The following is a 24,139-nucleotide window of genomic DNA, read 5'->3' as shown; positions in this document are numbered from 1 at the left end:
ATTAAATACTACTAAAGCACTATTTAAACAGCCTACTTTTATGGACTTTATTCTCAATTCTGCTTAATGGAAGAATCTGAAGAATGGAACTCTGACCTCATTACCTTCAGTTTGCTTGTTCAACAAGAGCCAGTAGATATTTTAATTCTTCCAATGATGGTATTTTCCCCACAGTGTAAGAGTGGAAAGAATGGAAACCCTACCCAGCAGGGTTGGTACCCGCGCCCCCCAGGTACTGGTCCCCCGCCCCCTGCCCCTACCCCCTCCTGTCTTGCAGGTGCCCTGCAGCCCTTCCTGGAGGCCTGCAGCTGCTCGCTCTTCTTCCGGACCTGCTCCGTGCTGCTCCGGGCCCCAAAGCTCGACCTCCATGTCCTAGAGAAGCTCAGTATCATCCTGCAGAAACTTTCCAAAATCAAGTAAGGATTTCTGATTTCTGACCTTTCTCATCAGAAACTAGCTCATTGTGATCATTTAGATTTCTGCTCCTGCACTGGCTCCGCTGAGATTATTAAATCAGAGTTTCCAGCAAGCGTGTGCGGTGTTAGTGCTGGTCTCAGGCCATACACTTAGTGGCAGAGTGAACGCTGGACCAGCTTCCTGCAGGCTGGCGTGCTGTGATCACAGGTGAAGACAAGGGGCACATGAACGTGTACCCTGCTGGTGCTTACTGTGGGTGCACCAGGTCAGGGGTGGGGAGGAAGCAGGCAGAAAAGACTGACCAGTGCTGGCCACAAGCAGTCTTGGACGCACTGCTGCACTGGTTTGATTTCATTGCTGTAAGTGAGGGCTTTCTTTTTGTATTTCTTCTTTCCCTGATGCAAGCATTGGTATTTAAATTATTTTTTTTTAAAAAGGACATAGACTTTAAGCTATATTTTCCCTGAATCTTGTATCCTCTAGTGTTTCTTTTGAGGGAAGTCTGAGCGTCTTCTGTGTGTTGTGTTTTTATGCCGTGACCTCTTGGTTTGGTTCAGCAAACACAATGCACCCTGAAGTTACTTGTGGTTGTGTGACTGCAGGTCAGCCTGTCCTGCCTGGTGTCACACACAATGCCACACTGTAGTAAATTATTTGTTGTCACGTTGTGACCTCATCCTTAGTCCAGCAAGTTACTAGTTTAGCTCTGGTGTCATTCAGGCTTGTCAGTTCATTGTCTTCCTTTTCTCTCAGGCGGACTGGCCGTGACTGTCTTGATTTGTAATCAGTGGATTCTCCAGGGGGCCTGTGTGGTCCTTCACCCTCTGTGGTGCCCTGAGGCTGCAGGGGTGTTTCATTCCTCTGAGTTCCTGCTCCTGGAATTGGTAGAGGTGTAGTTCCCGTGTGGCTGTGTCCTGGGCCAGAGCTTTGTAGTTTGTATTCTTTTCAGGAGTAGATATAGAATTGGAACAAAGCTTGAATGAGGGGCTGGGAATCATTGATGCCCAAGCCAGCCTTAGAGTAAAACTGTAAATCCACAGAGATGGAGACCCTGGATGAGATGGATGGTTATAAAGGTTACCATAGAGGGAAATAGATGTGGACAAGGAAGTAAGAAATACGTTACCAGATATGAGTCTAACTTACGAGTCTAACTTACTGAAAGTGAGGTTGCTGACTGGTTGCTCTCCAGAGGACAGTGGCCAAGAGCTAAGTCAAGAGGTCAGCTAATGGTCTGCTCCATGAAGAAGCTGACATACCTGAGACATGGTCGGGTACGTGACTCTGGCTGGCTGAGGGCAAGCCCGCTCTGGTAGTGACTATGGTGCAGGCTCCAGGGTGATGAATTGTCCTCTTTTCTCCTTGAATACTTTTCCACGTTAGACCTGTTTCACAGATCATGTCTTGTCTGTCTCGGCTTGTGAATCCTCTAGTTAACCTGTTTCCTCTGCTGTGTATGAAACAGGATGCCATTCACACGTAAGGCTCTCTCACTATTCTTGAGTGTGAGATGACGTTAAGGTGCTCCCTCTCTTGCAGGAGTAATAAGAAGCTCTTTGAACTCTTCACAATCCACCTGATGCTTCAGGAGATACAGAGGACGACGCACCCAGAGCACGCCTTTCTCTGCATCAACCTCAACTCCACTCTGTTCAATTTGGGTCTAACGAAATGCAACTCCCTGGCCGCCAGCACAAACCCTTAGACTGGTCGTTACTCTTTACAGATACTGCATGCGTGCTGCTGCTTGTCAGACTGTAAAAATCAGCAAAGTAACTGAAAGTCTACCGAGTAAAGTTACATATGAGTAGCATTATTTATCATGAAAAATAGAAAAGAAAAATGTTAAAAAAATTTTTTTTACGTTTTTTAAAACTTTTAAAATGAAACCCGTGGAAGCTGTAGCAAGTCTGGACTTTTTCCATTTGGCTCAGGTGGTACTCGTGTACACAGTGGAATTTTCAGGGCAAATGTAAAAATGTTTTGGGAAAAATCTTAAAATTATGTGATTATTTGGAATAAAATTGGTGTTTGTGTGGGAACACAGATCATATTGTTCCGTTTTCTTAACACATGAAGAGCCTCGCCTTCCATAAGCAGAAGCACGTACACCAGGGACCTTGCTGCCGTCAGGGGGTGGGTGTGGCCGGGGTCCAGGTGAGCTGGTGCTCGGGCCACGGGACAGAGTGTGGACACACAGAGGAAATCAGAAATTATACTCCTCAGCATACATCTCCCTGGGATCTGGAGACCAGGGCCTTTTCAAGAGAATATAAGCTGTGCTGTTCGTGAAGCAGAAATCCATACAGAGAGCAGGCCAAGGTGATGTGGAGGCTTTATAGGAACTTGAAAATGCAGAAACAAAAATGAGCATTCTTCGTCAATGCTACAGGAGGTGGAGTCGGTGCTGGGGGCAGGCAGACAGCATGGGGCTGGCACTTCTGAAGGGCCCAAGTTCTGGGCCACGGCTGAGTGGAGATGGAAGGCACCTGTCCCCACCGGGGGGACCATGAGGAGGGGGCTATGTGCATATAGTGCTGATGGAGTGAGGAAGGCAGGCAGAAACCCCTGCCTGCAGGAGAGAATTGCCGGAGGTTGATACGGAGCCACCCCTCTGGCTCTGGGGGGCAGGATCTCTGATCTGAGGATTTATGCCTGGTGGACATGCCTGTTGTCAGTGAAGACAGTGGAAAAATGTTTTCAGATTTGTAGGTGTTCAGAAGTTAGACCACTTACCCACTGTTCTGAGAAGAGAAACTGCACAGATTATTCGAACCAATTTAGAATTGAGTTTACTGAGTCAACATCATAGCAAAAGACTGCAGTGAACACTGAAACCACTTAAACATAGGTTTAAATCATTGTAGTTCATGTATAAAATGGAGTGAAATGTTAAATTTCTTGAAAGGGTAGACAACAGGGAGAGCAGTGGTTGAGAGTGTGTGCATGAGATGTGACTAGCCAGCATCGGGAGCAGCAGCTGTGGGGCCTGGGGTCAGGGTGAGGAGGGCGAGGTGAGTGAGGGGCCCTTCACTGAGTCTTCATCAGAGATGGAGTTGAACATTCAATTTCAGTGGTAACTGTGACAAAAGAGGGCTTTCTTGATAGCTCAGTTGGTAAAGAATCTGCCTGCAATGCAGGAGACCCTGGTTTGATTCCTGGCTCGGGAAGATCCACTCAAGAAGGGTTAGGCTACCCACTCCAGTATTCTTGAGCTTCCCTTGTAGCTCAGCTGGTAAAGAATCTGCCTGCAATGCCGGAGACCTAGGTTCAATCCTTGGGTTGGGAAGATATCCTGGAGGAGGGAAAGGCTACCCTCTCCAGAATTCTGGCCTGGAGAATTCCATGGGCTGTATAGTCCACAGGGTCACAGAGTTGGACATGACTGAGCGCAACTTTCACCTTGACAAGAATGAAGAAGGCTACAAGAATGCTTTTGGGAAATGTCAAAGTCTTAAAAGCAGAAGAGATTGCTTTTAACTGAAAACTAAAATGCATTTATAGATAAAACATAGAAAGCCAGGAACATGAAAACAACAAAAATATTTAGGATAAAAAAGGTTTTTAAAATTATAAATTCTCTATTGCTCTATGCTGATAAATTTGAAAATCTGGATGAAATGGACTATTTTCTAGAAAAAGGCAAACTCTCAGAATTGTCTCAAGAAATCTTCAATAGAAAATAATTTAAGTCTTTTGTAAGTGTGAAATTATTTTTTTTAATGACATTAATTTCAGGTGTTTTGCAGGCAAATTGTTTAACCATTTCAAAGAGGAAGTATTTAAAACTAATTAAGCTGGCCAGAAGGTAGGAAAAAAAACATTCTAATTCATTTCATACAGCATGAGCCCAGCACCAAAAATTGTCCAAAAAAGTATGTTTCAAAAATTTCAAAGAAATAGGAAGAAACTAACACCAACTGTATATTACAGGAACATTAATCTATCACCAGCTGGGGAAACATGCATTCTAGAAATATCAGATTGGCTTTGTGGTAAAAAACACATATTTGCCAAGCAAAGATAGAAAACCATACACTCAATAAATGCCTAAAATATAATTCAACTTATATTCCTGATCAAGCTATAATATGTTTAAAGGGCTATGAAATCAGTGAATACTATGAGACACTGGATATGTGCCTATTAAAGTTGGGACTGAAACAGCCCACCCACCCATCCTGTGACACACAGCTGGTGTTTCAGGAAGCATAACTTTGGGGAGGGAGGTGCAGGTGATGGGCCCACCTGGGGGCTGGGGGCTTCTTTTAGAAGCTCAGCAGGGTGCCCAGTTGTGAGATAATCATTCACATTCAGAGCTTCTACATAATCCCACAGTCACTAACTAGAAATTAATGTTTCACTTCAGTGTTAGTAATAAGTTAACGGTTTACCTGGCAAACTTTTATGGAACAGGAGTCACATACCAAGGAAGGTTCAGATCCTGATGAGCAACTGTCCAGGCTGGGCCGGGGGGACATGGAGGAAGACCTGATGAAGCAGACTCTGAGCTCCTGGTGGGGCTCCGCTGTGTGGGGGCCTCGTCTCCCCAAGCACTTCCCATGCTTCAGCCAAGACTAATCCCAATCTGAATTCCCTTTAGAACCTGGGGAAGTCATCCTCACTCATCTGGACTAATAAACAGGCAGGATTAGAGAAGGAAGCTTCTGCTGTTTGTCAGCACTGAGCCGAGTTCTTATCTGTTGTTTGATCCTCTTCAGACCCTCGTGCTGGGTCTTGACCTTGTTGAAAGAGACACGGCCCAGCTGAAAGACACACAGCCCAGCACCCGGCCACAGCTGCTCACACAGTGACCCTCCAAGAGGGGAGGGCGAGCTTGCAATGCTGGAGGTCAACCCAGATCTGGTTGGGGCTCACATCTGCTCCTCCAGCCTCTTCACACTTGCTGGAATAAGGGATAAGTAGAGAGCTTGATTCCAGTGGGGGAATCTGAGGGACTGACTCCATCCTGCAGGTTGCCATGCAGCTAAGAATGTCAGGATACCCCCGGATGGTGGCCATGTACAAGACCCCCTGGAGCCAGAACTGACAGGTGGGTCACGAAGGCCTGGGGCCCAGGGCCCTGAACAGGAGGGCAGAGAAGAGGGGCTGTCAGGGTGGTGGGTTAACCATGATCTTTGCAGAGCTGGGACCTCTGAAGGCAACACAGGCAGTGAGACCCTGTCTGCAGGGCACTTCCCAGGTGGCTCCGTGGTATAGAATCAACCGCCAATGCGAGAACGCAGTTTGATCCCTGGCTAGGGAAGATCCCCTGGAGGAGGAAAAGCAACCTACTCCAGTATTCTTGCCTCCTCTATCCTCCTGTGGACAGAGGAGCCTGCCAGACCACAGTCCGTGGGGTGGCAAAGAGTCGGACATGACTTAGTGACTAAACAACAAGTCAGAGGGCGTGTGGGACCCTGCCTCAGTGATACTGGACAGGGTCCATTGTTGAAGAGAACAGCTGAGACACCAAAATGGAATATAAGCCGTGTTAGGTAGGTTCAAAGAAACAGGATGGCTAGAGGCACTATGAAGAGGCGAGACTAACAAAATGGACTGTAAAGTTGTCAAAGAAGTAGCTTACAGAAATGAAAATGTAACTGTTGAAATCAGACAGTAGATAAGATTGAAAGGAGAATTGGTCATATAATTATGCAGAATGAAAACCTAGAAGACTCTCTTCCGTGGAGGATGAAGCATGAAAGGATCTAACACACGTGTAAACGTGCTCCAGCAGGAGAAAACGCAGCAGAGAGATCCGAGAAAGCCGCGGCTGGGGATAAAACAAGAAGGATGGAAAACACAACTCTCCATTCAAGAAGCCAAATGAACGAGAAGCAAGACAGGTGCAAAGAGATGGCTCCTTAGAAACATCAAACTGGAAGAAACGGAAGGACACCAAAGACCAGCAGACGCTTACATGCAGCCAAGAGAGAAGACAGGTCAGCTGAAAGGGCAGCACAGGTGGGTGACTCCCCACAGCCGTCTCCCCAGGCGTCCTTATCATCACCCTTCCCAGGACTTTTCAGACAAACCAAACACTTACCAACACCAAGCTCCACCTAAACCTCTAAAGGACGTACCCCAGGAGGAAGCAGAACGGTTTCAGAACGTCTAAAAGGTGAGATGAAATAACAAAGAAAACGATAAACGAGTGAGACTCGACTCTGAAGAGCCGTATTCGATGTGCATGAGGGTGCACGTCTAAGGGTGTTGGGGTGTGGGGAACACAAGGTGATACAGGAAGAAAGCAGAACCCCTGTTTCTATCTGGAATGTTCTGCTGCTGTTTGAAAGTATTTTTGTTCACGTTTAAAATTTTACACATATGTAAATGCAGAGGGAGCATGTGTTGGAAGACAGGTGTGCCTCCACCATGGTCTCACCTTCAGTGACTGCACAACTGAGCCGAGGGTGGGGGACCCTTTGTGCCCCATTTCCCAGTCCCTCGTCTAAAGCAATGAGCTTTCAGTCTGGGCTGCACATCGCAGTCACCAGGGTGGGCTTTAAAGAGTGCTTTCGCTCCCCCTGACCACCGAGTCTGAATTAACTGCCCTGGGGTGCCCTGGAGGGTGTGGAAGTCCCTCTAGTCCTTCTGAGTGTGACTGCTTCCCTGCCAGGATGCTGGTGAGGCTGGTGTGTGTGGGCAACCCACCAGGGTGCTGGTGAAGCTGGTGTGTCTGGATGGCCCCGCCAGGCTCTTGGCTGTGGAAGCGGCAGGTGGGCTAGAAATTGCTATGACCCTGAACACAGCCCTTCTGAGTCACAGTTTATTCATCTAGATGAGCCTGTGCTGACAGCTTCTGGGTTGCCATGTTCAGGTTCAAGACACAGGGTGTGTATGTGTCGTGATCACACAAAAGGTTGTGTTTGAATATGGGGGTGAGCGTCATGGTGACCCTGCACAGGACTCTTGGGATTCCAGGAGGGAGGACCCTAGGTAGCAGAAAGGACGGCAGGCAAGTGGCCGCCCCTGGTGTCTGCTGGCCATGCTTAGGCCCTGCGATCTCAGGACACCAGGGAGCCTTTCAGGGCGGGCTGTCTTCTTGCTGGTGGCACCGAGGCACAGGTCCTGTCTTGTAGGAATTCTCAAAGCTCTGTTTGTCCCTCTGGTCCTTACCTGTTGTCACTGCCGCCCCACCGTGGGCCTTCTGCTATGTCATCACAAAACTCCCTGAGCCCCTTCGGTCCTCGTGTGGTCCCCTGCCCTTGTGGTGTCCACAGGTGCCTCCTCTGTCCCCTTCTCAGGCCCTGTCCTTCTGTCCCGCTGTCTCTTTAGGGCTGGTCTTCCCTGAGTTAGGCCTTCCCTGATGGCTCAGACAGTAAAGAATTCAATCCCTGGGTCATGAAGAACCCCTAGAGAAGGGAACTAGAGAATACTCCAGTATTCTTGCCTGGAGAATTCTTGGACAGAGAAGCCTGGCAGGCTACAGTCCATGGGGTTGCAAAGAGTCAGACACGACTTAGCGACTTTCACTTCCCCAAGTTAGGGAAGCGCTGGGTAGCCTGGCTGGACAGTGATCGCTGGAGCGGCAGTGCCCGTCTGGGCTCCTGCTCCAACCCCTTGGCTCCCACTGACGGGGAAGCAGCCCTTGTCGGGGGGACAAAGCCAGCTGGGACCCCCGCTGGCCTCAAATGGGACTTCCATAGCGCATCACACACAGATGACAGCCAGGAGCAGAGCCACAGACCTGCCTACCCACACCGCCCCCAACCCCCACCCCGCCACTTCCCCGAGCCAATCCCTGGAAGCCAGGGGTCTTCTTGTTATTAGTTTATTGAAACTGTAAAACATAATAAGTTATATAAACAGATCTAGACACAAACATTGACAGTGAAGAGTCCACTGGCCAGGGCCCACAGCTCTGGCCGGGGTGTTTTCTGAGTGTGTTTATTTCTGCAGGAACAGTGGCTGTGGCCATACAGGACAGCAGGGGGAGCCCAGCTTTGCTCGCTGAGAGTCCTTGTAGACTCAGTGATCTGAACCCATCATGTAGGCTCAAGCCCTCCAGAGTGATCCCTGCCTGGGTTTGTCTCCAGGTGAGCAGATGACGAAGGATTGAGTCACTGTCAGGACAAACTCCCTGCACATGGCGGGCTGAGCCCCCAAGACAGGCCTTGCACCGCCAGCCCTGTGGCCACCCGTTCCGCCTCCTCTGACGTCAGCAGCCTCAGAGAAGGTGGCTTCAGCAGCAACCGCGTCACAGAGCCGGGATTGTGCCAGGGGCCACGGGGACTGAGGGTAATCAGGCTGTTTGTGTGTGCCGACACCACAAGCAACAACGGTGTTAAATGGCCACATGTTCTGCGTTCAGGGCCGGGAGGTTGCACGTTGCCCTTCCACAAACACCTGGCTTCCTCCCCAGAAGCATTTGTCAGTCATGGGACTTGTCATTTCACAAAAGTATAAGCCAGAGACTGGTTTCAGTTTAGGAACAACAGGGAACAGGGTCGGGTCTGTCCCTGGGGGCTGAGCAGAGAATTAAGTTAAACACCCTCAACCTGCCTGATCACTCCTGGTTCCTGGCTCTGGCCACAGCAGATGTCCTCAGAGAATTTGCCAGAACAAGGCTGTTAAGCCCCTCTCTCAGTGTCTGCCGGACACAAAGTTACTGTGAGAACTCAGTTCTGTTTTCATTCCCGCTCCCCGGACGGCTCACAGTGCACTCACACCCGTGGAAGGCCTGGCATGGTCTCCAGACCCCCTTCGAGTCTGCTCGCCCCAACTTTACTTTCTCTGACTTAGAATCACAGAATAACCTATTTGCAGAAGAGAAACAAACTGAGCCCTGGGAGGGGAAGAAATCGGGCCCTGTTGGCACGAGCATACCAGGTCCCCATGGCTACAGACCCCACGTTCCCTGAGAGGCTCAGAAGGCCCACGAGGCACATCCCTGTCCAAGACCCTCTGGAGCCTGAGGGTTCCATGGCTGTTTCCCTTTCCAAGCAGAGCCAGCCCCTCATTTCTGTTTGAAGCAAACAACTTGTGTCCCTGAGCACTACTGCCCCAGAGGGTCCAGTCCGCTTGAGAAAGAAGGCAGAGGCAGTTCAGGGACCCCGGGTCCTGAGGCTGGACTTGTGCATCACTAAATGAGGCCAGGAGGCTGCCCTTGATCGGACAGGCAGGCATCCTGCAGGGAGAAGGGCCGCAGGGACAGTGAGCCCAGGGTCCCGCAGGCGGTGCAGACCCTCACTGAGCCTGGAGTGGGAGGACGTGGTGCCTCTGCAGCCTTTTCCCAACCTCAGAGCTGCGTTCTTCATGGGGCGCCCCCACCCACCCCCCAGGAAAGCGGCTCCCCCAAGCTGTGCCCCCATTCCCACACCCCCCTGGGCTGTGGGCCATCTTCCAGAAAAGTATGTCTCCTGGGGCGGTGAACTCCCCACAGGACAGACAGGCTTCACTGTGTCCTCTAGGCACCACTGGTGCTTGCTGGGTGGTTCCGACTGCATCCGTGGAGGAACAAGTGGAGGGCGGGCCAGATAGATGGGCACAGACCCACTGCGCCTGGTGAGGCCAGTGCAACCTCACGTCCACACAGATCTTCTGTCTGGTTAGACTGGGAGACAGGCCTGTGTCCTCCTGTTCCTCGGACCAGCAAGGTGCCCCTGGTGTGTAGAGGAGACAGCCTGGCCTTGGGGACTGAGGCCCTGCTCAGGATGCGGGGGGTGGCGGGGCAGCAGGTGGCGGGACCCCTGCCCACTCCAGGATGTCCGCACATAGAGACTCTACGGCATCCAGCCGCTCAATCTGCACCAGCTTGGTGAGAAGCTCGGGGATGCTGTAGCCGGCCGTACTGATGCGGTCGAACAGCTGCAGCCCATCTGTCATGCCACCGATCTCGTCCCGCTTGAGCCCAAAGCTCTCGGCCAGGTGGCGCCACGTCTTCACCACCGCCTTCTCTGAGTTGTACGTGGCACTGAGCATCCGGCTGGTCTTCTCCAAGCAGTCGAAGGGCAGCTCTGTGGGGCTGAGGCCTGAGGGACAATGGGCCACGTCAGACATCAGCAGAAGTGTGACACCCTCGAACAGGATTTCTAGAACCTTTTTTAAAATTGTAAAAAATAAACCACACAGGATGCATGCTTCAGGCGAACAGCTCCTGGGACACTGCCAGCCACACTTGAAGCCTGTCCATTCCCCTGACCCCAGCCACTCCATCAGATGCAGCCAGCTTAGTCAGGGGACCCTCCCAGGATCAGGTCCCTTTAGGGGACCATGGTCATTCTTAAAAGGTGCTCCGAGGACAGTCCTGCATGGTCACCTGAGCCACCTCAGTGCCCTAGCGGTCCTTGGACCCCGCTATATGTTAGACTCAACCAGGAAGTGTTCACTCCACACTCTCCCCTCTTCCTCCTGGAAAGTACAGCTGACAACCCACCAACCAGCACAGGTGGAATGCTCTCTTCACAAGAAGAAAATAGACAGTATCTGCCTTCGTACAGCGAAACGCCATAGGACAACCCTGGTGCCACTCCCTCCAATGCCAGCAAAGTGGGACAGGAGCCTGGGCGTCCACCCCCGGAGGCCAGGCAGGGACACTGGCTTCCTCCTCATCCAGCAGCTGGTCACGTGCCTCCCCGCCACCACACCATTGGTAGAGACCACTTGGAGCAGCAGCTGTCCACCCACACCCCTGCACAGGTTGGACTCAAAGATCCACAGCCACCTAGGGGTGATGGAGCTCAGGCCAGGTATGTCAGAGGAAACCAGCCTCACAGAGGGTTCAGATGAGACCCCGAGTCTCAGAGTGTCATGTGAAACTGTTCCGGTTTCAACAGAGAGTCACCCATCACACCAAGAACCAGGAAGACCTCAAATGCATGAAAAAAGACCATCAGTAAATGCCGACAAGGATAACAGAGATGTTAGGTTATCTGGCGAGGACTGTAAAGAAGTCGTGATCAAAGTGCTTCAATGTGTAATTACAAACATACTTGAAACAAATGAAAAAAAAAGAGAAAACCTTAACAAAAGATAGAAAATGTAAAGGAGAACCAAATGGAGATGTTGGAACTGAAAAAGGTAACAATCAAGATTAAAGCTCAGTGGATGAGCTCCAGGGCAGAATGAAGAGGGACGAGTTAGTGAGCTGGACAGCAGAACAGACATCACCCACCTGAACAGCAGAGAGGAAAGAAACTGAAACACACGTCCCTCCACACCTCCATTGGCCTGACCCCCGCCCCCGTCACCGCCCAAGCTGATGAGCAACTTGGGAGGGGAGTCTTCTCAGCCTCTCCTGGGGCACCCAGAGTGCTGGAGGGTCCCTGGAGAGTCAGGGCCCCACACCTCCCCTTACCTTCCACAACACCACATACACTGGCATACACATCCAGTATCTTCTTCCTTCGACTCTGAATCTGTGAAAAGTTAGTGAAAGTTGCTCAGTCATGTTCAACTCTTTGCAGCACCATGAACTGTAGCCTGCCAGGCTCTTCTGTCCATGGGATTCTCCAAGCTGGAATACTGGAGTGGGTTGCCATGCTTTCCTCTAGGGGATCTTCCCAACCCAGGGATCAAATCCAGGTCTCCTGCTGTGCAGGTGGATTCTTTACCATCTAAGCCACCAGGGAAGCCCAAGAATACTGGAGTGGGTAGCCTATCCCTTCTCCAGCGGATCTTTCCAACCCAGGAATTGAACTGGGGTCTCCTATTGCAGGCAGATTCTTTACTAACTGAGCTACTAGGGAATCCCAGAAAAAGTTAAGAGAGTATGAATTTTCAGAAAGGAGATTCAGCAGCGCAGGCCCACATCTTCCATCTCCATGCCAGCGGGGCCCCCTCCTGATTCCGTGTCAGGAATGCTGGGCCACATCCTCGCCAGAACGCCTGTCACATTCACAGAAGGAAGCCCTCCCTGGGGTCACCCGGCTTGGTGCCCTCAGTGTCCACGGGGCTTCTCTGCTCCACTGGACATTCAGACTCACAGACAACCAGAGGCCACATCCAGCTTCACTGGCTTCAGTCTCTCCAGAAGGACGGACCCTCCAGCCCAGCACACCAGTGGGTAGGGCTGGAGTTTCCACAGCCACAGAGCTATGCAGCCCTCTCCCTGCAGGGCGGGCGGCTGCGGGCCTGGCGGGGGGGTGGCGGGGGTGGGTGCACAAGGCCGCTTGGAGCCACCCTCTTTGGATAACTCCACAGCCCCCACCCCCAGAGGTCAGTGAACTGGGCACCAGGGCATATTCCTGTCAAGACCCAACCACAGCAACTCTAACTGGGCACCTTCACCATGAGCAGTGATGCCAGGAGCAGAGCTAACAGGCCCAGGTGGGGATAGTGACCCTCCCCCGGTGCACCTTGGCCCCCACGCAGGGCACGCCCAGCCTCTGGGCAGCAGGCCTGTGTGTGTGTGTGTGCACGCGCATGTGTGTGCGCGTGTGTGTGTGCCCACATGTGCATCTTGTCTGGTTGGACCTGTTCCAGTACATTTACAGGACTCTGCTGTCCTGTGTTCTTCCCAGCAATGTAACCTTTCTTCTCTTGGCTCACTATTTCTTCATTTCTTCTCTCAAGCTGTATGACAAGAGAACTAACTTCCCTGTCTTCAGTCTCAGATTCTGATCCTGTCTTCTGCTGGGGCCCAAGGGAGAAAACCCCAGAGCTGGTGGAGCGCGTTCAGCAGAAGGCGGCATTTGTGGGGGAGTCGGGAGCAGGCCTTACCCCGGCCGCCCGGGTGGCAGTGGCCGACTTGTCCCTGGCCAGGTGGACCAGCGACAGCAGGCACAGCTCCGGGGGGCCCTGCCCATCCGGGGCCGGCTCCTCGTCACTGTCCAGGCTCCGGTTCAGCAGCTGCTCCTTCTCTGATGAGGCGTCGTTCTCACTGTGGAGACAGGACCATGGTTAAGGGTGCCGTGCCAGCCGGCCTGGCCCGCTGCCCTGGGGTGGGGACCATGGGCGCCGAGACCTGTCCCTGCTTTCCCTAGAGGCTCGGGCACAGACTGCGAGGTGGAGAGACGGCGCTCTGCGGGCCCAAGTCTGCACCAAGCAGACGGGCTCCCAGCAGCACCAGGTCTGGCAGACACCCGGGGTGAGGGGGAGCCCCTTTGAGCAGGAGAGGGGCTCGGGATACCCCACAGGAGGTGGGCTCCAGTCACACCCTGTGCCTTGCCCAGGGCCATGGCCCTAGTCATGCCCCCAGAATCATCCCACATGGATGAACAACCTTACAGGCACTCTGCTCGCGTCCTGTGGTTTGGCTGAAGACTTATTTAAGAACAAAGGACCGAATGTGCTGGTGACTGGGTAACAGACCAAGCCCCACCCCGTGCCCGCTGGAGGCCGAGACATGGAGCTAACAGCCAGCGGTTCCCGGTCCCAGGGGAGAGCAGGCAGGGGCGCCGGCACTGAGGACCCTGGGCCACCGCCCCCCGCTGTGGCCCCCACAGGCCCAGCTGCCCTTCCTGCTCGGACCCCAAAGGCCCCCCCCAGTTCAGCCAGGCTGCCTCCCTGACTCACCTCTTAGCCGATTTGGCTGGAGCCGCCGTCAGCTTCTCGAATTCGTCCTTCTCGGAGAAGATCACCACGTTGTCTGTGGGGGTGGGGGCGGGAGGGGGCATCAGGGGCCGGCCTCCTTAGGGGCCGGGGGGGACGTGCTCCGGCCCCCCACCTCCTACTGCGGGCTCCAGGGGCTGCTGCCTACCTTGGGCCTCTTTCTTCTCCTCTTCCTCGCTCACGGGGGCTTCTGGGCTCTTCACGGGGGTGCTGGGGCAGCAGGCTGAGGGGACAGGGGGCATGAGTGGCCGGCCAGCATCAGGGAGAGGGGGCTGGTGAGGGGGGTGGGGGCGGGGCGGTACCGGGGGCGGACGGCCTGGCCTTCAGGATGTAGAACATGATGATGAGGACGATAGCGACGGCCAAGGTGAAGATGGTGGACATAGCAATGACCAGGGCGGTGGCCAGGTGTCCTTGGCCTGACAGCTCTGCTGCGGTCGGGAGAGAAGGCGCAACTCAGGGGTCAGGGCCCTGCCCCCCGAGGCTGTGGCCCGGTGAGCACCGCTGCTCCAAGCCCTCCAGCAGGCCACTGGAATTCCAGACTCTGGCCTCGCCCGAGCGCCGAGCCCTAAACACCTGCTCTGGCCGTCACATCGGGACCACCAGTCCGGCCCCACGCTGGTCAGCAGCGGCAGACCCTGCGGTTGCTCCCGGGGTGTTTGCCATCGGTTCTGTTTCTTTGGGGACCCAGCAAGTGGACTGGAGGGAGGGGGGCCCACGAGCTAAACTGTCCTGAAGACAGTTTAGTCCAAGACTTTTCCCCGCAAAGGCCAGGTAGAAGCATCACCTCCAAGGGTAGGCTCTCGGGTTGGTTCCAACATCTCATGCAGCCTTGCGTTCTGTGTGATCAGGGCCCACCAGCTGAGACAGCATGGGGACCACCCCTTGCTTCCCCTGCTCAGCGCCCTGCCCACATCTCCCCAGGAAGGGAGACCTCTCCTGATTCTCTGAGGGAACTGAGCAGGATTCAGCCCCCTACCTGGATGGAAGGGACCCAGTCCGGGTGTCTGGACCTTAAGGAAGTCTCCCCGCTTTGAGTGGGCAGTGGGCACGCATCCCCCCCACCCAGGTGGGGTGTGTCTGGAAGCAGGTCTGAGTGGGCCTGGTGCCTGTCTGTGGGGTGCCACCTCTGTCCTGGAGGAAGTGAGTCTAGAACCTCAGTGGAGGCCCTGCCCTGATGCTCCCCATGGATGCAGGCAGGGGTCCAGCTGGCAGGCTGTGCCCTGGGACTCTGAAGGTGCCTGAGCCTGAGATCTCAGCCCAAAGGTGCTTTCAAGCCAGGCGGAGTGGGAGCACTGTGAGGGACGGCCCAGCACCCAGTTTTGCTCCAAGAGAAAGTGAGGCCAGGGCCCTGCAGCCCCACCCCTGAGGACTTAGGGGTGAGTAAAATGTGAGGTCAGCAGGTTTACTTAAAGCCACCAAGGCGCATCTGAGTCAGGCCCAAAGCCCAGGGGGCTGACCTCCCTCTGGCCCCTACCTCATGTGCCTGGATCACTAAGGTGCCCCCCCATGACCCCAACATCCGTGGAGGGACCGGTCCCCTCTTACAGAGAAATCACTAACTCCCAGTGTGGTTGTCACGTGAGGGAAGCGAGGGAGGTGGGAGGTCCCGTCCCGCTAGTCACCTGTCTCCCCTCACCCTCATCTCCCGCTGGGGCTGGCACCTGTGCCCCCCTTACCTTTGTGGGCGAGCTGCGGCGGGGACAGGGTGCTGCTGCCGGGCGTGCGGGGGAAGTTGGCGGAAACTCCCGAGGCAGCTCCCACACCTGCAGGGACAGCAGTGACCGATCGTGGGTCCCTCAAGAGACCCCCATTGCCCCAGCCTTGGAGATGGAGCACAGGCTGCGGGGGAGCCCCGGCCCCAGGGGTCCAGAGTCCTCGTGAGGAAGATCCTCATGAGGAAAGGGCTGGGCCGGCGGTACCTTCATGCCCGAGAGCCTCTGACCTCACCAGGCCCTTGCTCCTTACACTGGACACGCGGAGTCACACCTGCTCAGTCCAAGATTCAGAATTGGTCCTCATGAGCAGGTGAGGGGCAGGTGTGCACGTGAGTTTGGGGGGACACCAGAGTGGTTCCTTCCATTAATTAAACAAGGATGGACTGTTAATACTTTTAATACACACTCATGACTGAGCGACTAAACTGAACTGAACTGAACATGATCAAACATTGGGAAAACATCAGAATATGAGAGAAGCAAAAGGTTCACCCACAGCCTTGAGGTCTAGAGTTGACATTCTGATGGATTTTTCTCCAGGATTTTCCTTTGACAAGTTTCCAAAATAGTTGTGACCAAATGGTGTTAGAACAGAAATGAGGTTTTAACCTTCCCTTAACCGTGATTCATAAGCTCCGCTCCAGCGTAAGAGGTGTCTCCCAGCAAGGGTGATTCGGAATCTGGTTCTGTGGTCAGCTGAGCCACAGGCAGGCTGTCCTATCAAGTTGCCTGATGGTGGGCCTTTCTTGGGCAGGACTTGAGGTTTGGGGTTAGTAGGGAGGATCTCATTTTGTTTATCATCCATGGGGTTGTGAAGAGTCGGGCATGACTGAAGCAACCTAGCACATGAGGTCTTGTTCTCATGTTTCCTCCTGTCTTGCTTTTCTCTCTGGGTCTGGGGACACTCGTGCCACGGGCTTGCCTGAGTGGGGACAGTGAGCCCCACGTCCAAGGCTGGCCCTCCCTGCCTTGTGGGACCTGGACCTGGGCAGTGCCCCGTGGAGCATCTGGGGAGAGCAAATTTCTACATCACAGCTCCAGGGGTGGTGGCGGGGAGACTCCAGGCTGAATCTTCCACACGTCTGTCTATGTCCAGGCAGGAACTGACCTTCTCACCTTTTAAAGCCAGCAGGAAACTACAGATACCAGAGGGCAGAGGCCAGGAAGTATGGCAGGCTGGGGACTGCCCCCAAGTGACCATGCTTCTGTTAGTTAGAAACTGAACTGTGCCTGGAGAGCCCTGAGGGGGCAGGGCAGGGCACGGGCTGGCAGACGCTCCCCCACACCAGGATGGCCTTGCTGGGGTGGAGACACACAGTCCCCCCAGCCACGTTCCCCCACCAGGGTGGCCTTGCTCATCCCTGGAAGGCTGCCAGCTGGTCTGATGTCCGGACCAGAGGCGTCTTGGCTGGAGATTTTGGCTCCTGTAGCCCAGCTCCTTCACCCTCTGAGCTCCGGGCCTTTGCCCTTTGCCCTCCATCACTGTCCACTGTCGGGGCTGCCCCCAGCTCTCCACACACAGCAGGGAGACCCATTCCTCACGCTGCCTGCGGAGGGCAGGCCTTCGGGTGAGTCTTAGTGCTCCTGACAAGAGGGCGGGGCTGAGGGCGTGGGGGCCATGGTGGGCCCTTCCCATCCCCAGAACCTGGGGCACTGAGCTGCCAGGACTGCCCGCAGCCTGTGTAGGGTCTGCAGTGAGAGGACAGCAGGTGGCGGGGCGGTGTGGGGAGGGACCGTGGGCAGGTCTCTCCTCCTCTCCTGGGCTCCCGCGTGTGTTCAGAGCCTTTTCCCCGCCCCATCCCCCGGTTCACGACGTATCTCATAACTGAAATGAGATTTAAGCAGGACTGAATTGATTCTGCCTTCTCTCGCAAGGCTGCTTCAAGCACCAGCCAGTTTCCTCTCCAAAGCAGACTGTTCCCTGGGAACCAGGCCGACCTGTGTGTTCAAGGGACTTGAGACAGCTGAAACCGCATCTCAGGAAGACAAATGCCCATGGGCTGTGTTGTGTGGGTGTCTCTCGTCTCTGTCTGTTCCTGTCCCTCTCGGCTGGGCTTGCCCATGGGGCGGTGACAGGCTTGGGGACACAGACGCGCCCAGGCCTGTGGTCTAGAGACAGCCAGAGCTGCCAGCGGCCAGGCTTACGAAACGCCTTTGCCCCCGACGGGCAGGGCTGGCACACAGTGACACATCCCTGTGCCCTCAGGCGCCTGCGCCCCATCAGGTGGCAGCTGGGCCTCTGCCCCGATTTGTGGTTCCCCAGGGGCCTCCAGCTGGCGTTGCCTGCACAGCCCTGAGCTCCTCACGGACCCAGGGGATCAGACACAAGGCCCGCTGTGAGCACTTCTGACAGCGGAGGGTGCTGTGTGGCCAGGGGCGGGGGGTCACCTCTGTGGGCTGAGCCCTCAGGACAGCCCCGCTGGGCCCTGCGCAGCCCCGTGAGGGCTCACTGGGCACCAGCATGGGTCTTCGGTGTCAGGGGTTTCGGTCCACCCAGCACATGTCTCCTGGGCTGGATGCTGAGGTGAGAATGTCCCTAGGTGGTGAGTGGTCGGCAGGTCTGTCCCCGTCCACAAGGCTTCCTCTTGGAGCCCAGCTCTGAAGGAGCAAAGAGAGGCGTATTGTAACAGGGGTGGGCGAGGCCAGAGAGCCCAGACAAGGTCTGTCTGCAAATAGAGCAAGTTCTACCTGGCAGTGATGAGTCAGGAGCTGGCTGGGGGATGGGGGTGGGGAGGGGGGTGGGGTGGGGAGGGGGGCAGTGAGTTGTCATCCACTGTCCTCTGGGGTCTTTGAGCACCAGGCACAGGGCTGGACACAGGAGTCACTAGGGCCCCTGGTCTGTTAACCCTCACGAGCTGTGGGCAATGGTTTGTATTAGAGTCCAGCCTGGGATCCTCCATGTAGGTAACAGTTTGGACTTTTAAGGACAATTTATGGATTCGTACAGGGTAGCCCTGGTGCAGAGGCTGAGGCAATAGCAGAGCCGTCAGGGCCTGGCTGCTCACAGGGGATGCATCTCGGGCCCCGGGATCTGCTGCTATGCCCGTGACAGGAGCGAGCGGTAGATGTGCACAACTGGCAGAGAAACTCAGGCTCAGAAACAGCTGGAATTCAGCCGGCCCTGAGGACCCAGGCGTCATCTCCTCATGGTACCACTAGGGGGCGTGAGGACGGGCTGGCTGGTGCTCCTGGACTCAGCTCCAGGCCTCCTTCCCTGGCACGGCCCTTCCTTGACCGCGGCCCGAGAGGAAGGTGCCTGCTGCCCTGTCCATGCCGCCCACAGGCCGTCAGGCAGTGAACTTGCCCTGAACCGGGCTCCTCGGGCACCTTCTTGCCCACAGCGCTGGACGGGCAGGTGGATGAGGAAGCTGTGCCCAGTCAAGGATCTCCCCAGGAGTGGACGCTGTCACGAGGCCCCACCCTGCACTTCTCCGGGAAGGGGGAGCAGCCCAGGGGTCCGGCCTCAGGACACCTTCTCGGGGCCTGGCCGCTCTGGCCCTGAGATGTGGGGTCCATGCTGCGCTCTCTCGTGTGATCTGTAGAATCCACTGTCAGCAACCTGGGGTGCTGCGGGGCTGAATTCTCGGGGGTCCAGCCTGGGTGATCACATCCAACCAGAGGCAGCATCCAGGCGGGAGGCAGAGGGGCTCGGGACCCCTGACATTGGGCCCAGGAGGGCAGCCCCGGGGCCCAGAGACCTGACTGACCCTTGGAGTGGGCCTGGAGTGGGCCTAGAGTGGGCCTCCCGGCAGCTGGTCAGTTGGTCACAGTCAGCCTTTCAGGCCTGTCTGATGACCCTTGAGCAGGAGCCCAGGATGGAAGGTGAGTGCAGAGGGAGGGGCAGAGCCCATCCTGGAGACCACAACCCAAGCAGGCTCCACTCCCCCATCGGCCTGTGAAGCTTTGCTGAATGCATCGCCCCATTTCCCAGATGGACAAACAGAGGTCAGGTGACTTCCAAGGTTGCCCAGTGGGACTCCAGGTTCCTGGAATCGGCCTCACTTCCTTGCTGACCTCCTTCAGGACTGGATCCTGTGAGCTCACTCCCAGGGGCCTGGCTGGGGCTGTTCTTTAGATAAGCCATAAATTATGGGCTGGGGGCCAGGGACTGCAACAACGGGCCTTATGTTGGAGGAGAGAAGGGGGCTTCTTCCAGGCTGAGAGCTCTCTGGCTGTGGGTGTCTAGCATGGTCTGGCCTGAATAAGGACACAGGCCCTGTGATCTTTTAGATGAAGGCCCGTGGGGAGGAGCTGCATGAACCCCACATTCCATCCTTAGTGGATAGGGGTGTTCAATGTCTTCCAGGACAGGATTGCATCCCAGAGCTCTCTGCGACAGGATCGAAGCTGGCTGCATCACGTCCTGTGGGCAGCCCCGGACCTCTGTGTGTTCAGTTGCTTAGCCTATCCGACCCTTTGTGACCCCATGGACGGCAGCCCGCCAGGCTCCTCTGTCCATGGGATTTCCCAGGCAAGAATACTGTAGTGGGTTGCCATACCCTCCTTCAGGGGATCTTCCTGACCCAGGGATCGAACCCACATCTTTTGTGTCTCCTGCATTGGCAGGTGGGTTCTATACAACTAGCCACCAGGGAAGCCTGCTGCTGCTAAGTCGCTTCAGTCGTGTCCAACTCTGTGAGACCCCATAGATGGCAGCCCACCAGGCTCCCCCATCCCTGGGATTCTCCAGGCAAGAACACTGGAGTGGGTTGCCATTTCCTTCTCCAATGCATGAAACTGAAAAGTGAAAGTGAAGTCGCTCCGTCGTGTCCGACTCTTAGCGACCCCATGGACTGCAGCCTACCAGGCTCCCCCGTCCATGGGGTTTTCCAGGCAAGAGTACTGGAGTGGGGTGCCATTGCCTTCTCCAGGGAAGCCTGGGCCTCCTCTAATTTATGAATTAATTAGCATCTGGCTGGGTGGGAATGTTCAGCTTTAAAGACGCACAAACTGTCCTTGTCAGGTTCATCTGCTTAAGGACTTTGGGAGGGAGAGAATGCCTTCCATGCAGGCGTCAGTCCTGCCCCACAGCCCCCGCTGCCCATGGCCCTGCCATCCGGAGCATCACTCCCAGAGGATCTCAAAGCAGGAAAGGCACCACTGTCTCCTCTCGCCTTCCTCCCTTCCTCCTGGTGCTTCTAGGAAGCAGGCCCTCCTAAGAGTCTTGTCTCCTTGACAAGATATCGTGAGACGATGGGGAGGGCAGGGTCTCATGGAGAACCAGGAGGGCAGGGCCCCAGTGTGGACCCTGGAACTCCCGCGAGTGGGAGGGGGGCCCCATGCTGGACCGGACTCCCCCTTCCCTCCCAGTCGTCTTGTCTTCCATCTGTCCACCGGTCCCACCTCGTCCGTGTCTCCCGACCACAGACCCAGGAGGCCATCCGTCACCTTCTCTGAAGCAGGGGGCCCCAGCCCCTCCTCCTAAATAGGCACCCACGAGCATCAAACCAGAGTCAGAGTAGGAAGGAGGCAGCCAGAGGTGAGGCCAACCCGAGGGCCTCAGTGTTTAGTCACGTGCCCTGTGGTCACTCCGCAGGCTTCCCTTCAACACGCGTTGAAACATTGCATGTGAGAACTTACCACGGCTGAGCGCTTTGCAGTTCTCAGCAAAACACCTTGGCGCTGTGGGTGTTTGCCAGGATCGCGAGAGATGGATAGTCCAGATTTTAGTGCCCTCAGAAAACTCAGGCTCACAGAGGTCCCTCAACTGGTGTCAGCCCCCATCTGATGTGTGGTTTTGCCACCCAACCCTCCCTCGCTCCCAGGGACCTGTTGCCCACCCGCCTGCCCTCAGGAGTATCTCTGTGTCCCCGCCATCTGGAGCCGGCTCGCGGCTCCCAAGTCAGGAGAGCTGTCAGGGTTGAGTCAGGACCTTGGACGGGGCAGACACTCACATTCCTTGGTGTTGGGGGGTGCCAGCAGGCAGGAGTAGCATACCAGGCCGTAGATGTTCCTCGGTCTGTTTTCTAGCATGTAGTAGCTGCGCAGGCAGGGTGGGGGGATGGCGGGGGAGACAGAGCAGATAGGTGAGCGGGGATGACCACGGCTTATTCTCTAACCATCATAGCCAGGCATGGGGTGGGGGGCATGCCCCAAGGAGGAGGTGTGCCCCCCCACAAGGGCATAGCCTGCAGCCAGGCGGAGTTATGGGCAGGGGTGTCTAGGAGCCCCGGGACCTCCTGGAAGAGCTGGACGCTTGCTGACTGGGAGGGAGTGGGGCTGGCTGGAGGGCATGGCTGCAGCAGAGACCTTGGCCCTGTCTAGGGTGGTCAGGACAGAGGGCCTGAGACGCAGCCAGGTCACAACCAGAGTCACCTGCCTCCTCCTCAGGTGAGGGCACCTGGTGAGCTCACGATGGGGCTGTTTCTCTCTACCGGAAGGTCAAGGCCTTCAGGTACGGCTGTCCACAAGACTTCACACCCAGGAAGCTCCCTCCTACCATGCCAGCCTGCCAGCCGTGACCCTGCCACCCCCGGGGCCCTCCCAGAGGTCTGTGCCTGCTTCCACTCAGGTCCCCCAGTCCCCAGACGGCTCCGCCTCTCTCGGCCCGCATCCTATAAACACCCGAGGTGTTCACATCAGGAGACGTCGGTGAGTAAAGAGCTGCTGGCAGTGCTGTCCCATCATACGACTCAAGATGAAAACTCCCGGCCCTCTGCTGGGTCTCTCTGTGGTTGTTTTCTAATCTCTTGTTTATTAGCCACGTGCACCTGGCCCCTTGACAGGGGGGTGAGGCTGGGGGGACTCTAGCCTCGAGGGCTGGACCGTCAGCAACCCTGCTGTGACCATCACCACCTGCCCTTCCTCAAGAGCCTTTTATCCTCAGACCCTGTGCATCTTGTAAACAGGAATTAGCCGATCTCAGAACACCCCCGCCCCCCCGAGAGGAGCCACACCAGGCAGGTTTACACATAGGCTCTCACATGAACGCTCTGCTGCTCTGGAAGCCACCTGCAGGAACACCTGCTCAGGGTGCCAGGCCAGTCCCCCACAGCTTCCTAGCGATGGTGGTCGCTCCTTACCCCTCCCCCCAGCCTGTGCTGGGCACCTCAGGGAGGTGGGGGAGGGGCCCACGGGGCCAAGGCTCCCGCACAGAAGTTCCCGAGTGAGGCTACTCCGCACCCTGCAGCTCCCCTGTATCTTTCTGGCCCCAGGAGGGGCCTCTGAGCGGCGCCCAGCTCCAGTGGTATGATGAGCTGAACGACCCCAAGACCAGGTTTGCAAGGCTCCAGCATCTTCCTCCGGGAGCCCTCTGCGCGTCCTCTAACCGGGCCTGAATTCAACCCTTCACTGGTTTCTGGGGCCTGTGGTGCACAGAACCGCCCAAGACATCTTCCTTCAAGACAGCAGATTCCACCTTGGGAGGTGTTGGGTTTTTCTTTTCAAGGCTCACTTGGCCTGTCCTCGGCGGATGGCGGTGTGAATGCTTGTTCAGCAGCTCCAGCAGGTTTCCCTTGATCCAATGCCGGGGGCTCACGTAGAGCTCTGGGGCCGTCTGTCTTTCTGTAAAGCCCAGATTTCTCACACTCTGGTCTATACTGTGATTTTCCCTAGTTCTTTCTTCCTTCTTCTCCTGTTCCTCAAAGGTTGATTAAGATGAGGAGCCCAAGACAAGACTAAAGTTCGGATGGGGCCTCTAGAATCTTCCTCCACATCCACAGGGACATAGCTTCTCCCCAAAGACCTGCTTCCCTGGGGGGCTCCTAGGCTTACTTTCCCCTCCCTTGAGCAGGCAGATAAAAGCCACCATGAACCTCACCCCATCCTGGGGGTCCAGCAGGGAGTGGCCGCGGTCAGTGAGAGCTTGTCATGGGGGAGGCTACACCCAAGGAGGCCTCCTAGAGCTCTGTCCCTAGGCCTCCTCTATGGCCTTTCTCCACACGAAAGCACGTGGACAGCTCACTGTTAAGAAGGGGTTTTTTCTTTTTTTTTTCCCACCCATTTGACAAATATGGGTCCTCTGTGTCAGAGCTTGTCAGACAGATACCTGGACACAGAAGTCAGCAGCTCAAGAAGTGGGTCTGAACGAAAGACCAGAACCTGGAGAGACTGGGGGTGGGGTCAGGGCAGAGCATCTCTGCCCTGAGCAGAGATGGCGGTGGAATTGGAGGCTCCCTAGCGACATATCTGAACTGAGGTTATTTTCTGCAAGCTTGAGATAGCTCCTCGTATTAAAGGGTCTTTCACTTTCAGTTTGTTTCTCCCTTGGAGGGTCTTTCTGCATTTCCTTTTTCTTACAGACTAATGCCCAGTGCCCTTGTTTGGATATATTCTTATTTTCTATCTCCTCTTAACTTAATACAGTGGTTCGGAGTGGGTGAATAATAGGTGACAAGCCGGCTACAAGATATGGTGCAGTGTTCAAAATGCTGCTGCTGCCATGACCACCTCCATCATCACCTCCATCATCACCGTGACCACCTCCCATCATCACCTCCACCACCACCTCCATCATCACCGTGACCACCTCCATCATCACCTCCACCACCACCCCCATCATCACCATG

General features: G+C 55.4%; 2 protein-coding genes across 2 annotated transcripts in view; one reads left to right on the top strand and one right to left on the bottom strand.

Annotated features, from left to right (window-relative positions):
- Positions 1 to 2,465, top strand: part of CCDC138 (coiled-coil domain containing 138) — a 29,207-nt gene extending 26,742 nt beyond the window's left edge. Inside the window, exons 15-16 of the mRNA XM_040224188.1 lie at positions 278 to 416; positions 1,957 to 2,465. Of these exons, the coding sequence (XP_040080122.1) occupies positions 278 to 416; positions 1,957 to 2,122 (305 nt within the window). The 3' untranslated portion in view covers positions 2,123 to 2,465. The remainder of the gene's footprint in view (positions 1 to 277; positions 417 to 1,956) is intronic.
- Positions 2,466 to 8,178: 5,713 nt separating this feature from the next.
- Positions 8,179 to 24,139, bottom strand: part of EDAR (ectodysplasin A receptor) — a 29,158-nt gene continuing 13,197 nt past the window's right edge. Inside the window, exons 5-12 of the mRNA XM_040225684.1 lie at positions 21,527 to 21,612; positions 15,594 to 15,680; positions 14,217 to 14,345; positions 14,063 to 14,137; positions 13,879 to 13,951; positions 13,084 to 13,243; positions 11,720 to 11,780; positions 8,179 to 10,394 (exon numbers count right to left, since the gene is read on the bottom strand). Coding sequence (XP_040081618.1) covers positions 10,072 to 10,394; positions 11,720 to 11,780; positions 13,084 to 13,243; positions 13,879 to 13,951; positions 14,063 to 14,137; positions 14,217 to 14,345; positions 15,594 to 15,680; positions 21,527 to 21,612 — 994 coding nt within the window. The 3' untranslated portion in view covers positions 8,179 to 10,071. The remainder of the gene's footprint in view (positions 10,395 to 11,719; positions 11,781 to 13,083; positions 13,244 to 13,878; positions 13,952 to 14,062; positions 14,138 to 14,216; positions 14,346 to 15,593; positions 15,681 to 21,526; positions 21,613 to 24,139) is intronic.

The sequence above is a fragment of the Oryx dammah genome, unplaced genomic scaffold (assembly GCF_014754425.2).
Source record: "Oryx dammah isolate SB20612 unplaced genomic scaffold, SCBI_Odam_1.1 HiC_scaffold_25, whole genome shotgun sequence".
In the NCBI taxonomy this organism is placed as follows: domain Eukaryota; kingdom Metazoa; phylum Chordata; class Mammalia; order Artiodactyla; family Bovidae; genus Oryx; species Oryx dammah.
The sequence above is the reverse complement of the archived record's forward strand: the minus strand, read 5'-3'. Positions and strand labels throughout refer to the sequence as shown.